Source organism: Myotis myotis, unplaced genomic scaffold (genome assembly GCF_014108235.1).
Source record: "Myotis myotis isolate mMyoMyo1 unplaced genomic scaffold, mMyoMyo1.p scaffold_m19_p_15, whole genome shotgun sequence".
NCBI classification, from domain to species: Eukaryota; Metazoa; Chordata; class Mammalia; order Chiroptera; family Vespertilionidae; genus Myotis; species Myotis myotis.
This window is the reverse complement of record NW_023416319.1, coordinates 52,318,018-52,333,585: the sequence shown is the minus strand read 5'-3', so window position 1 is coordinate 52,333,585 and position 15,568 is coordinate 52,318,018. Positions and strand designations below refer to the sequence as shown.

General features: G+C 41.9%; 1 protein-coding gene across 1 annotated transcript; it reads right to left on the bottom strand.

Annotated features, from left to right (window-relative positions):
* Window positions 1-402: 402 nt before the first annotated feature.
* ZNF25 (zinc finger protein 25) lies at window positions 403-15,568 on the bottom strand. Its single transcript, XM_036337276.1, has 6 exons — window positions 15,229-15,568; window positions 12,988-13,102; window positions 8,083-8,209; window positions 7,705-7,800; window positions 4,952-5,012; window positions 403-3,527 (listed from the first exon to the last, which is right to left on the bottom strand). Exons 2-6 carry the CDS (start codon window positions 13,000-13,002, stop codon window positions 2,477-2,479), a joined length of 1,350 nt encoding a protein of 449 aa, XP_036193169.1. The 5' UTR covers window positions 13,003-13,102; window positions 15,229-15,568; the 3' UTR covers window positions 403-2,476.

Here is a 15,568-nt window from a genome sequence, read left to right as displayed (position 1 = left end):
TACAAGCAATCACTAAATATCATCACACTAGGTGATCATTAGTGTTTAACAGACAAATCAGAATGAAGCATGCTTAAAAAGTTGAACCTCATTGAAAGTCATCACTAAAAAGGGGAAGTAAGGTGGCAGGATTTAGATTGGAGCAGCATTTGAAATTATATGAAGTATGGGCAATAAATTAGTTTTATTAGTAATATAGTACTAGTAAAGTAAATTACTAGTAATGTAGCTGGTGCAGTTGGGTATTGTGACTTTTTTGTGTTATTAGGTTACCTTAGTTAAGTATGACATAAAGATGGTATTTTATCATGAGATAGTGAAAAACTATAAAATGATATAGGGAAAACTTGCCCTTGACTTGGAAAATTAATAATGTGGATAGGGATCCATTAACAATTCAACTTTATTTAGACACTGTTTATTTTGTATATTCACTGCTACATTCCATCAGGAAATTTCTTGATGTTATGAAAAATCATCAAGTAAAATACATTTATTTGAAAAAAATTCTAATGTTTAGTCTTTTTGCATGTAAATATACTACGCAAAATAAGTATATAGCACAAAACTACCCCACCACAAATTGCTGTATGCACCATTTCTGAAACACGTACCAAATATAAAAGTGCCTCTACATTGGTTGTAGTGCGTTCTGCTCTAAGGAGCAGAACAAGGTAACATGGTAAAGTGCCACTTAGGAACTATCTTAGGCTCTATGGGCCATTGGGTCTCTGCTGGGACTGCTCAGCTCTGCTCTTGGAACAGGAAAGTAAAGCAGAAATGAATGGATTTTGTATAAAAACTTCATTAGAGAGATGCTGAAATTTGAATATCTCATAAATTTCACATCACAAAACATTATTTTTTTCAGCTATTTAGAAATGTAAAGCCATCCTTAATTTGCCAGCTGCAAAAATGGGCGTGGGCCAGGCCACTTCTGGGAAAACGTACAAACCAATCAAATGGCACTACAGCAATAAAGTCTGGGATGAATGTTGGCAGCCAATCTTTTTCTGCAGCATAATTCAAAAGAGACACATTACAATGATGATAATATCAAACGTATAGCTATTTTTCCATCTCAGACACTATTCTAAGTGCATTAAAATAACTCATTTATTCCCCAAGCAATCCTAACATATTATCATTTCTCCTACAAAAGCATACTGAGGCATCGAGAGGTTGTGTGGCCTGCCCCATGCTGGAATTGGAGCCTATGTCATGTCGCTTCTACCAGAAATAAACAGGCAGCACAGAACACTTAGGACCCCCGACAAAATACAAACCAGGTAACTCTGCACCCGGCTAAAACATCAACGTAAGACAGACAGCACTTGCTTACATAGCATTATTTGTTTTCTGTGTAGAGGATTATTAGCTGTTTGAGAAAATAAACTCGGGCTTTTCCTATAAGCGTGTTCCTAATGTAAAATGTCGCTGACAGCTGAAAATTTTACAGAAACATTTGTAACTTCTTTCTGAAGGACTAGTTAGTGACAACATACATATTCATTTAAAAATGTCAGAAAACAGAAAGAGATACATTGTAATTAAAAAATATACTTAAATGCACATTGACAGGAGTCACTGCTAAAACATAATGTAAAATACCTTCATGTACATAAAAACTACTGAACTAAAGTGACATATTTCCCTAGGTACAAGTACGGGTTCCACACGCACATCAAACACCACAGGCTGTGTTTTGTGGTGTACTCACAAACACACATAAGCCCTACATACTACAGGACTCTCCATGTGTTTAATGATGTCGCCTGATTATTCAATTTATTTGTACTTTTAAAACCTTAACATATCTAGACAGTTGTAGTTTTCTTTAAAAAAACAACAAAAACACACACCTTACAGTCAAATCTCTGTAACATGACTTCTGGTATCACTATTTCCCTCAGAATAGATTCTCTTTGAATTTTCTTTTAAAAGCTTTCATATATTTAAAGGTTCTATCCCAGTATCAATAATCTGACATTTGCTGAAACATCACTTCTGATGGAAGTTTCTGTATCTGTTCCCATCTTTGCAGTCAGCCCCTCTGTGTTCTGAGTCTAACTGGGGTAAAAAGACTTCTGAATGATCAGGATACTGACAGAGTCTCTCACATGAGCTTTTGGATGTCTGGTGATGGCTGCCCTGCCAGAAAATTTCCTGACATTCATTTTACTTACAGGACTTCTCTCCTGTGTGATTCCTATGTTGTACAATAAAGTCTGACTTCTCAAAGGTTTTCTCATGTCTCATGATTTGCAGTGTTTCTGCTATCTATGTTGTCTGATATTTAGTCAAGTCTGACATATGGTAAAAATTTCACTCATAGAATTTCTCTCTGTATTTCCTCTCTGTGAAGGATTGTCGCTAAAGTTCCCCATATTGATGGTATTCCTAAGATTTTGTCTTGTGTAAATTACCTCATTATTCTGAATGGTGCATTCAGACAGAAGTTCCCAATTCATACTATTTATTTGCTCTTTCTCGCTCTGTGTGTCTTTTGATGGGCAGTGAGTTCTGACTTCTGGATAAAAGATTTCTTACAATCTTGACATTCATAAGGTTTCTCCCCTGTATGTTTTCTCTGGTGTATGATAAAATGTGACTTCTGAGAGAATAATTTCCCACATTCCTTACATTCATAAGGTTTCTCTCCAGTGTGAGTTCTTTGATGTAACCGCAGGACTGAATTCACAGAGAAAGATTTACCACATTCTTGACATTTGTAGGGCTTCTCCCCTGTGTGTTTTCTTTGATGTTTAGTAAGGTCAGATTTATAGTAAAAGTGTTTTCCACATTTATTACACTCAAAGGGTTTCTCTCCTGTGTGAGTTCGCTGATGTACTGTGAGGGCTGACTTCTGGTAGAAGCATTTCCCACATTCAGTACATTTATAGGGTTTCTCCCCAGTGTGAGTTCTCTGATGAGTTTTGAGGTGTGAGTTTCTAGAGAAGAATTTCCCACATTCCTTACATTTATAAGGCTTTTCCCCCGTGTGTGTTCTTTGATGTACTGTAAGGTGTGATTTCTGGGAAAAGTATTTCCCGCATTCCTTACACTCATATGGTTTCTCCCCCGTGTGTGTTTTCTGATGCACCATTAGGTATGCCTTAACATAGAAGAACTTCCCACATTCAGTACATTCGTAGGGTTTCTCTCCTGTGTGTGTTTTCTTATGTTCCGTGAGGTGTGGCTTCTGGTAGAAGGACTTCCCACACTGATCACATTCATAGGGTTTCTCCCCTGCATGAGTTCTCAAATGTCTACTGAGAGATGACAGGTGGTAGAAAGTTTTCTTACATTCTTGACATTCATAAGCTTTCTCTCTATTGTGAGTCTTCTGATGTCTTGTGAGGTCTCCATTGCCAGGGACAGATTTCCCACCTTCACTGGGTTTGTCCTTAGAATGAGTATTCTGATGTACTGTAAGGATAGACTTCTGGTAGAAGGACTTCCCACATTCATTGCATGTATAGGTTTTCTCTTTGGTATGAGTCTTCTGATTTGTGGGTTCTCCAGTCCTAGAGAAAAAAATTTCAAATTCATTAATGTATAAGGCTTTTCTATTTGACTGCTGTGTGTATTTTACAGCTGTGTGGTAGGCAGTTAGATAGCCGTGAACAGAGCAAGGACAATGGTCCAGGGACAGAAGGTCACCAAGGCAGAAAGCCTCAGGTTCCCAGCAATGGGAAAAACTGGGAAAAGAAGTACCTCACCCACAGTGTAACCTTTCCTACCCTAGCATATCACTTCCTGCTCATGTGATTTAAACCTCTTGACCTTTCATTTCTGGTTGTACGGTCCAGATGTTCTCAGACCTTTCATATCACTTGTCATGTGATTTGGACCCTCCCCTGACCTTTCCTCTTTAGCATGTTGCTAGTCTTGGGATAGACCCCCTTAGGGGAGGAACAAGGGGCCAAAGAGTGGCCTCATGCAACTCCCATGTGGGCCCCTGCATGATCACTCCCTTAGGCATCAATCCCTAGGGATAACATCTAGGCCTCAGTTGTGTTTTAGCCTGAGACCCACAAAAGAAACAAAACCAGACAAATGATGCCATGGCTGACCTCAGGACCTGCAATGACTAATGAGCCTCTGCCTTGGTGCCAACCAATCAGTAGAGACCATGAGCCTCAAAGGACACACCTGGAAAGCTGATGAATATTCTATTGAGATCCTCCCCTGAGACCTCCAGATAAATAACCTCAAGATTTAGGTTGGCTCCCCCTCTTGGGAGCACATGTGAGCCTTTCCCCTCGTCCTCTTCTTCCCACCAGGTGCATTACTTTTACCTTTCTCTCTCCTAAATTCCAAGGGCCCTTGTTTTGCTCCTGTAACGTGTTTAACTTGTTTCCTGAGCCCATTTATTCCTCAGCTCACTTCTACCTCTGTGACTTTCTAGATACACTTTCTCTTACAGTGTGAGTCTTGGATCTGAATTCTTTCTTAGCCAGAACTCAAGTGCCGAGGTTGCTGAACCAAGGTCTGGTCTGACTTCACCAGTCTAACACCTGGTGCCATTCTCGCCACCAACATAAGAACCAATTTCTATGAATTTCCCATATTAATTAGATTCGTAGGGTTTCTCCACCATGAATGCCCTCTGACATACACTGTGGTTTACTGTTTGGTAGGAGAACCTTCACTTGCACTATATTCATTCATAAGCTCTCTCTACTTAACTCTACTTTGTATCATAAAGCCTCCCTGATTGTGTAACTCTGAAGAATCAGAAGACTGCTTCAATAATTGAGCCCCCGGATCTTGAATAAGGCCTCCATTATGAAAAAGGGCTTTCCCACTTGCATTTTGTTCTTTGCAATTTGCTCCAGTGTTAGTTTTCTCACATGTAGTATTAACTAGTACTCTCCCACTTCCAGCACCCTCGTCAAGACCCTTTCTTACAAAACTTCTAGTTTTAAAACTGGATTCTTGAACTTGCCTTGACTTTTCAGCTTGGCTTTCCTGGTGTCTTTCTTGTGATTCATGAATCTTCCATAGATCTACAAAAAAAATCCAATATTTTATACTATATCCATCTTAATAGTATGGTCATAGGGTTGGGTTGATTCTTAGACTTCAAGTCAATCTCTGCAAATGAAGGAACTCTCAAATGCAAACTTCCTCTGTTTCACTGGTTTATAAAAAATAATAAACACTAAAAACTGCTATAGCAGAAAGGGGAGGAATGTGGTTATAAACCCAAGTACCACTGACACTTTACAAATAATGACCTTAAAAACTTGGAGGATGCCCTCCCATTGGTTGGCAAACTGCGGCTTGCGAGCCACATGCAGCTCTTTGGCCCCTTGAGTGTGGCTCTTCCACAAAATACCACGTGCGGGCGCGCATGTACAGTGCGATTGAAACTTCGTGGCCCATGCGCAGAAGTCGGTATTTTGTGGAAGAGCCACACTCAAGGGGCCAAAGAGCTGCATGTGGCTCACGAGCCGCAGTTTGCCAATCACTGCCCTAGCCTGTTTGGCTCAGTGGATAGAGTGTCAGCCTGCAGACCAAAGGGTCCCCGGTTTGATTCCGGTCAAGGGCACGTATCTCAGTTGCAGGCTCCTCTCGGCCTGGTCAGGGCTTGTGCAGGAGGCAACCAATCAATGTTATTTCTCTCACATTGATATTTCTGTCTTTCCCTCTCTCTTCCATTCTAAAAATCAATGGAAAAATATCACCGGATGAGGATTTAAAAAAACACCAAAAACCTTGGAGGAGAAAATTAAGACCAAAAAAAAAAAAAAAAAAAAAAAGATCAGGGAGAGAGAACAAAAAATATTTAAAGAATTGCTGAGCAGGAATGTGAGATTCATAGAGAATGCTGGGAGCCCATTATTAAGGACAAGTAACAGTAAGTAGGGTGCTAAAAACTACACAACTATGTTCACTGGAAATATCAGGGCAAAGATTAAATTGGATGAAGGAGCTAAAGAACATAGGTTATTACCTGCTCACACCTAGTCTATTGTGTTAGGATTCCTAGTAGTTTGCAGACTATAAACTTCTACTTTATTTCCTCTTTACCCATACACAGCAATCTAGATGTCAACACTAAAGTGACTTGTTCAGAACATTAATTTTCTCATGTCCAGAGGAACAGTCCTATAGCTTAGACTTAATTTTCACTAGAACAGAGGACCCAGGAAGGTATATGTCCAAAAGGAAAGATTTTTTTTAAAAGCAGAGCATATGCCATCCATATAGCAGGATCAATTCCCAGTTATAGCACCAGAGGTGTTCAACCCTGACCACCAAATACTGCATCTCCAAAGCAATGTTACCCATGACTCAACAACGGTCTTATTCTACTTTCATATCTTAGCTCTCACATCTATGCTCCAATTTACTGCATTGTTTTTAGATTAATTGTTCAACATCATTCTAGAACACTTACTGATCTTCATATTTATTCATGTTTAAATGCTTCACAGAAAGTCAAAGATTATGAGCAGAGGCTTATGGTTTGAAGTTCATGGCATTTGTAGGGGAAACATAAAAGTTATTTGATAGGGACTCTGCAAGGTTAACTTGGATACACGTGAGACAAGATTCTATTTATGAAAGATACTTCAGAGAGTAAATGAAGTAATGATTAGCATGTGTTCAGAGAGTCACAAGGAAAAACAAGATGTAGTAAGCTAGAAAGGGCTAGACTAGCTCCTGACAGAATATTAATTTAACTGTGTTTTGTAATCATGAGTCAGTCTAAGTTTACCATGATAGACTAGTAGCAATATAACTTTGCAGCATTATACAACTACTATGAGGATTTAAATTAAAAATTAGCTTTTAACACTGATAAAGAAGGAATTTAGATCAGTGGATCTATCCTATAGGATGGTAAAATATGGTACCAAAATATAAATAAAATAAAGGTGCTGGAAACATCAATTTTAGGAGTTCACAGCCTAAAAAACAAGGCTTTGGTCTAGAAAAGTTAAGCCCTGGCAGAAGTTACTTCACAGGGCAGAAGATAGAGTGTGTCTTTTGTTAACTGAAACTGAATCTTTCAAAAAATATCTAGTGAACAAACTAACATATGCCAGGCATGGCTTCTGCGCATGAATGCATAAGTCAGAAAATACATGAAAAATATTTAAGGAAGAAAGTGAGATTATTTGTTTGTTTTATTTTTTTCTCTTAGTGTTATTTTAGGAAGCATAATCAGTACTTTGGGTAAAAGACAAACACCATCTACATGGAAGTATCATCTTTGAAATAATAAAACTGATGAAGGCATAGTGATTTATAATCTAGTTTCAGAGTTTAAAGAGAGAATAGGAAGTTAAAATTGGTGCAGAAACTAACGAAGGCATTTGTGTTAATAAAAGGAGGGAAATGGCATTTGAAAAAAATGTATAAGCCAGAGTCATAAACACTTTAGGATCAATTATAGCTGCATACTTTGATGACAGAAGTAATTGAATTCTAGAAAAAAAAAGTTTAAGTCAAGGTTAGTGTATAGGAAAGATAGGTAAACATATAAAAATGTTGAACGAAGGGGGGAATTTCAGTGGAGAGAATGAAAATTGGAGGTGTGATTTATGTTGCTTACATATGCTGATCAAGCATCCTCATTCATTTCCAGACATCTAGGGCACTTAAAAAATATTCCTGAAAAACATTTCAAAAGGCAAAAGGCACCAACAACCTCACAACTAATCACCAGGGATCTGATTTCTCACTCACCAGTGTAGTTCTGATGTGGAAACTCTACTTCTAATATCCATGGCTCCTTTCCTTGCTTCAACTTCAAAACTGCGTTTGACTTATTCACAAAATAACCTATTAATGGAAAAGATAAAGAAAGCAGAACTTGCTTGGAATTTAGGGACTCTGAAGAACCGAAAGTAGTTTTCGGGGCAGAACAATGAAGGTCCTCCTAGGCTTGGTAAGTTTAGATTTTTTTCAATTGGGAGGGTGGAGACACAAATATTTTTTCTGGTACCCAAAATGGATTCATGTAAAAAATTAGTATTATTCAAACCTAAAGATACCTTACATGTTCCACAACTGGGAAAGAAAATGCAAACTACTAGAAGTCACGGAGGGGGGAGTTTTTCTCACCCACTGAGACGAGGTGACGGTAGTTCTCCCGCATCACTTCCTTGTACAGGGCCCTCTGAGCTTCGTCCAGTAATTGCCACTCCTCCTTGGTGAATTCCACAATGACATCCTTGAACGTTACTGATCCCTGTAACAACATATTTCAGTTCTATTCTGCAGTTATCAGAATAGAGTAGCATTGAAAAGACATGTAAACTAGCTCTTAATGTGCTAACTGTAGAATTTACCCTGGAAAGTTAAGATACACTGCTACTCTGTACCCTGCTTTACACACAGACAAAGTATTTGTTCAATATATATTTACTGAGATATCATTGGAAGTCTGGATCTCTGCTGGGGATACAACGATGAATGAAAATAACTATTTCTGTTATCAAGGAGCTTACATTCTGGCAGGGAGGCAAAGATGTAAATAATTCTTTTTATTTTTAAACCCTCACCCAAGGACACTTTTCCATTGATATTCAGAGAGAGGGAAAGACTGAGAGAAACATCAATGTGAGAGAGAGAGACACATCGATAGGTTGCTTCCTGCATGAGCCCTGACCAGGGCCCGGACCAGGGAAGAGCCTGCAACCAAGGTACGTGCCCTTGACCAGAATCGAACCCAGGACCCTTCGGTACGCAGGCCAATGCTCTATCCTCTGAGCCAACTGACTAGGGCAAGATGTAAATTCTTAACATGCAATATGCACAGCAGGTGCTTTGACAGAAGAGTATACAAGATGTAAGATGGTCACAAATAGGGATAGTTGTTTTGTATTTTGTATTATTAAGTTAGATTTTATTAGGTGATTCAAGTGACTATGCAAACTTCAGGAATAAAAAAACAGAACTGGAAAAGGTGCAGATGCATCAAAAATGGCAAATTTAGGAAACTACAAATAAGAAAGTATAATATGAGAACATAGTGTAGGACCAAAATTAGTTATGTGATAGTCAAGTCAGGTTACAAAACATGGAGTAATTCTGAATTTGACTTTTGGGACATTAAGTGGGTATTTTGCATACCCACTTAATGTCTTATACATCATATATTTACATCTATTAGTTTGTTTACTAAAGTTGACAAGTTTTCTTTTTTGTATTTATATGAAAGAAAAGTATTGGCCTACCGGATTTGGCTCAGTGGCTAGAGCCTCGGCCTGTGGACTGAAGAGTCCTGGGTTTGATTCCGGTCAAGGGCATATGCCCAGATTGTGGGCTCCATCCAGTTTGGGTTGTGCAAGAGGCAGCTGATCAATGATTCTCTCTCATCACTGATGTTCCTAACTCTCTCTCCCTCTCCCTTCCCCTCTGAAATCAATAAAACATATCTAAAAAATAAAAAATTAAAGCATGTGCAATTAAAAAAATATGAATTAATATTCTGCTATTTCACACTATGTGGACTGTCTTATACATTTTTGGAATGTTCACTCTTTTGCTTTGTAGATGCAAATACAGATAATGGGGAACCACTGAAGAGAGAGATGTAACCACTAGAGTTATATGAGATTAGTAGTTTAGAATAAAACTAAAATAGAAGAGGCAAATGGCACATCAGAAAGATGGAGTATTAGAAAATTTAGAGACACATGTAAGCAATAAACATTTACATTCAAGTAGCAGCACTGGGGGAAAGAAGCATAATTCATCTTTGTAATTAATTGGAAATTAATAACTACTGGGAGAGAGTGGGAGGGTAACTAACTCATATAGTGTCTATATGGTTTGGTAATGGCTAGAGCAGGGGTGGGCAAACTTTGACTCCAGGGCCACAATGAGTTCTTAAACTGGACCGGAGGGCCGGAACAAAAGCATGGATGGAGTGTTTGTGTGAACTAATATAAATTCAAAGTAAACATCATTACATAAAAGGGTACGGTCTATTTTTTCAATAGTTTTATTCATTTCAAACGGGCTGGATCCGGCCCGCGGGCTGTAGTTTGCCCACGGCTGGGCTAGAGCCATAGTGCTAATTATTTTCATTCTTGGGTTTTTACGGATAGAACTATTTAAAGCTATACAACTTCCTCTGATAATTGCTTTATTTATATTCTAAATATTTAGAATCTGAAATGTAGTATTTTTTAAAATATATTTTAATTGAGTTCAGAGAGGAAATGAGTGGGAGAGATAGAAATATCAATGGTGAGAAAGAATCATTGATTGGCTGCCTCCTGCACACCTCCAGTGGGATCAAGCCTGCAACCTGGGGCAGGTGCCTTGACCAGGAATTGAACCATGACCTCCTGCTTCATAGGTCAACACTCAACCACTGAGCCATGCCAGTTGGGCTAAATATTTTTTAAAGAACTAATACATAAAATAAAAACTCAATGTTTTCTACAAACTTATAACGTCCTACATATCCTAGCTCCTTTTACCTCTTTGATTTTACCTCTTACCTTGCTTCCCCTAAGTCACTTCTCTCTATGTCCCCATTATCTGCTTCAATGTCCCCAATACTGTTTCTGAAACATGCCTCGGGGCATTTGTACTTGCCATTGCTCCTATTTAGAATGCTCTTCTGCCATATTTCTTCTTGGCTCTCTGGCTTATTAAATTCAGAACATTCCTCAAATATTACCTTTTAGAGTGGGCATTCCCTAACCAACTTACTCCCTGGTCCTCACTTCACTGCATCCCTCTGTCCTCTTAAACTGCTTGAGTTTGCCTCTGAGCTCAAGTCAGAAATACCAATCAAATGTTGATTGATATAATCAATCATTATATAATACTAGTGGCCCGGTTCACGAAATTCATGCACATTAAAAGGGAATTAATTAGAGGAAATGTTTTATTTATTTAATTTTTTTAAAGCATTTTTTAAATTATTTTATTTTTATTGATTTCAGAGAGGAAGGGAGAGGGAGAGAGAGAGAGAGAGAAACATCAATGATGAGAGAGAATCATTGATTGGCTGCCTCCTGCACATCCCCTACTGGGGATCAAGCCTGCAACCCAGGCACGTGCCCTTGACCGGAATCGAACCTAGGACCCTTCAGTCCACAGGCCGATGCTCTATCCACAAAGTCAAACCAGCCGGGGCTAGCAGAAATATTTTAATATTGCTATTTGCCCTTTTTCTATAATAGAAGTGTCAGAGATGAAAGAAAATTAGTAAAACATATATGAAAATCTCCCTCCTGTCAGAGTCTGGGGCGCGCCACGGGACCCAGAGTCAAGTTCCTGCCCATCCACGTGCACCCTGAAATCGCACGAGACCCAGGCCCGGCTGGCCCCACCCCTATCAAGCCACGCAGGGTGGGGGGCACAGCTTCAGGTCCCCCAGCCCTGGTGCGAGGGCATGAGAGCATGAGGGCGTGATGACCATTTGCATATTAGCTCTTTATTATATAGGATACATTATTATATTACTAGAGGCCCAGCGTGCACGTGGCTCGCTTCCGCTTGCTTCAGCTGGCTGCCCCGCCCATCGCCGCTCCTAGCTCATGCCCCGCCCTCCGCTGCCCCTAGCTCTCTGCCACTCTTAGCTCTCTGCTGCTAGTAGCTCACGCCCTGCCCTCCGCCACTCATAGCTCTCTGCTGCCCATAGCTCTCTGCCGCAAGAGCCGCTGCTCGTTTGGTCGTGATGGTGTTACGGCGTGTTGACCACGGGCCTTTTATGATATAGATAGTAGGGGACGAGTGCCCAAATTCGTGCATCCTTGAAAGGAACAATGGGCCGTGAGGCTGTGTTGGGCGCAGGGGCGGGTCTCAGCCTATCCTCTGTGCCCCTGCCCGGCCCCTCCCACCACGGCCCCTGGTCCCCTCTCTGCTGGCAGCAGGTGTGAGCAGGGGGAGGTGGAGAAGCCTTGAGGGGTGAACAAGGCTGGCTGGCTGGCAGCCTCCCTGCCCTGCCCCCTCAGTGCCTGGGAGGGGTGGCCCTGCCCCCACCACTGCCGGTTGCTGTCTTTGGGGGATTGGGGCTGGGCCAGCACTGGCAGTGAGTGCGGGGCGGGACCGCAGCGTCCGGGGCGATGCACGCCATGTTCCTAGTGCGCCACCTGGTGGTCAGTGCCCATCATAGTGAGCAGTAAAATTCCCGGTTGAGTGCCTGCCTAATAGGACAATTTGTATTAGGCTTTTATATACATTTTTATATTATATGTTGAATATAATATAAATGTATAATATCACATTTGTTAGTATCCTCACCAATCTCATCAGAAAAGTATTTAAGTATTGGAAGTTGTCAAGTTCATAGTGAAGGATAGAAGTTTTCCAAAATTCTCATTTTCACTTAAAGCTTAAATTTTAACCTTGGGAACACATAGAGACAGTTATTTTCAGTGACAGGCTCATTTCACTCACTTTTGAGAAAATGTTTGTTAAATACCTGTCTGAATAACCAGCCTGCCTGCCATTTGTTCTTCCAAGGAAAAACAGCATTCCATGAAAAAGTGGCTAGATGAGCTCACAAATCAAACAGCCCCATGGTGCTTTATTTCCCTCAAGACCACCAACCATCATAGTTCAGGCGCAGCAGAAGTATTTTATGTGAACTTCCTATTTAGTCACACTGAATGCTAAAAAGATGTGTACCCAAGGGCCAAAATTTAATAAAACTGATTTTTACTATTTCATCAAAGATATCCTTAAGTAAAGGGAGAACACTGCAGGGGAATGCAATGGCATTGGTGTCCCTGTCCTAATTCATGCCAACCAGGTTGCAGTCTCTTCACCACTGGTGCAAATGTCAACAGTGTAAATTGGGTTTTGCATTTTAATAATACATGCTGACCTCAAAGATCTCTTGAAAAGGTCTTGGAAACTGCTGTATTTTCCCTAAAAACAGTATTTTCCCTAAAGGTGATTTTTAACTATTTAACTTTTAAATTTAATAAAAGGACTCTATTTCATAAAACTCATTGAACACACACACAGTGAAACAAAGTAAGGGCTAAGTAAATGACTCACCTGGAATTTGCTCATTTTCGGCTGCGTTGGGGAAAGAATAGAAACTATGCAGCCAGAACAAGGAACGTTGTAAGACAAAAGTCATGAGACTTGATCTTGCAGCTCCAGGAATCACCTGTCAGAGTTTCCAGACAACAGTTTAGTAAAAGGAAAACATTCCTTGGAAACATGAGAAGAAATAGGAAGGGCCATGAATCTGTCCCCTGGTGACTCTGAAATCAATCTTGATAACCTTGGGACATTTTTGAGTGAATTTAAACATTTCTTTCCTAGTGACTGTTTTGAAAATTATGTGTCTATTTACTAAATACCACAAAAGAATTGAAAGCATAAACATCCAATAATAGATTAGCTAAGCAAGGTGTGTAATATATATATCCAAAGGATGGACCCTGTGTTGGTGTTACAAATGATGATGAAGATAAATATTTATTGATATGGAAAGTGTTTAAATTACAGGTCATGACAATTTTTCCTATTACTACTATAAGCCCCACAAGTTTAGAAAGCCTTCAAAAGCTCTCAAAAATAAGATGTTTCTTCTCCCTAAATTTCAGTTTCTCAAAAATCACTTCTCCAAGAACCTTGTGTTGACTTCATTATAGTGGATCTGGAGTCTTATGGCCCATGCAAGGCTCTGCTATGTACAACCTAGAGACTGTCTTATTTTCAATGCTATTATCTTTAACACGAAGAAGAATTAGATAATGTTGAACAACCTTCATGTACTGTTCTGATTCTGTAAGTCTTGACCCAGTGCCACAAATCCAGACAGCACCATGGAATTCACCATCCCCTCCAAACTTGGGCTGGGCCTGAGGTAAATTTAATTAGGCCTTAACGAATTCTGACATGGCCATCTAAAGTGTTGACAATGACACACATCTAACTTCTAAAAGAACAATTTGGTACCATCATCCCCAAAGAGGCACTTTGTGTAGGCAGCGAAAGGTAACCAGAGGCCTCACGCTGAGATCTTCCCCATGTGCAGCAGGAACCCCTTCCCGTTGGCCTGGTGCTTGCAGTGGTTCTCAACCTTCCTAATGCTGTGACCCTTTAATACAGTTCCTCATGTTGTGGTGACCCCCAACCATAACATTATTTTCGTTGCTACTTCATCACTGTAATTTTGCTACTGTTATGAATCGTAATGTAAATATCTGATATGCAGGATGTACTTTCGGGGGTCGCAACCCACAGGTTGAGAACCGCTGCAAGAGGATGCTCCATGAGCCAGACGCACCGGCCAATGACAGGCATATGACATCACTTCCATAGCATGGAGCCTGGATGAAACCGCAGTTTTCATTTTTTAACAATGTCTGCCTCCCTTCCCCTCCTGACTGGGTAGGATTTGCAGCTACTCCCATAAAACTTAAAAGTCGGCGCTTCCGTTATGGTTTCAACGTACATGTTTAACAGTTTTGTGAGAATAGGGACAGGTAGGAGAACGCAGCTACAACATTTCGGCACAAGAATTCTGAGGAAGCCTCCACAAGTGCTGGAAATAGAACACTAGGAGGTAAGGTTAGGTTGTCCTAATCCACTGCCCGCTAATTACGTGCTGGGACAACTGCTGTGCTCAATGCAAATGTTAGTGCGGGAATCAGCAGGAGCCACAGAGTAAAACAAAGGAGAATGTAAAGCCCGTCAGCCAACTCCGGGTAAACAATGGCTCTCGCTGAACCGTTACCGCTCGGATTTATTGAAATGGAGGTGATTGATTCGGATGGAAAGGATGGTTATGAGGATTAAGAGGATCCGATGAGCCAACAATGAAAAGAACAGCACACCCTGTGATAACAAAGCAGCCCGTCTGTCCGAGTCACCACGCTCTAAGTACTGTACCCTCTTCAACACAGAAAACGCCCGAAAGGCTGGTACCGTCAGTGCACAGACGCGCATCTGAATCGTCCCGCGATGAACTTGCCCGTGGACCGCGGGCGCTGGGCTGCGGCCCGGTCCCCCGCGCGGCGAGGCGGCCCGGGCCGCGATGGCTCTGCATCCCCGTCACGCACACCGCTCCCCCGCGACCCCGGCCTCCCCGCGTCCCGCCGCTCCGGGGCCCGGTGAGCGGCCACCCGGCCTCCCCGCCGGCCCGCCGGCTCCCCACGGCGCCCCTGGGGGCCAGCGCGCAGCTGGGGGGTGGGAAGGCGGCTCGGGTTCTGCGCCCCGCGCGCCCCGCGGAGAGGCCTCCCGCCGGCCCGCCCGGCCTTGACCTCCAGACGGGCCTGGACGCACCTGGCGCTCCCTCCGCCGCGCAGATGCCTGCGGACAGCCGCGCCGGAGCTGGAGTCCCCGCGGGCGCCGCGGAAGATGGCGACGCCGAGCCCAGGGTCCGAGTGCGCAGGAGCCGCCCACGCCCGCGCCCACTCGGGACCCGCGGCCTCTGAGCCTCCGGCGACTCCCTTTCAGGTGACGTCAGGAGGCCTGGCTTCAGCGGCCTGAGCGTTTGCAGCTGCGATGGGCTTCTGGTGGCCGGGCCTCCTTCCTGTCCTCGCTGACAGCTGCTGACAACCGCAGCCCGCAGCTGGGGGCGGGACATCAAAGCCCTGCCCGTGCGGTGACCATTAGCCCTGCC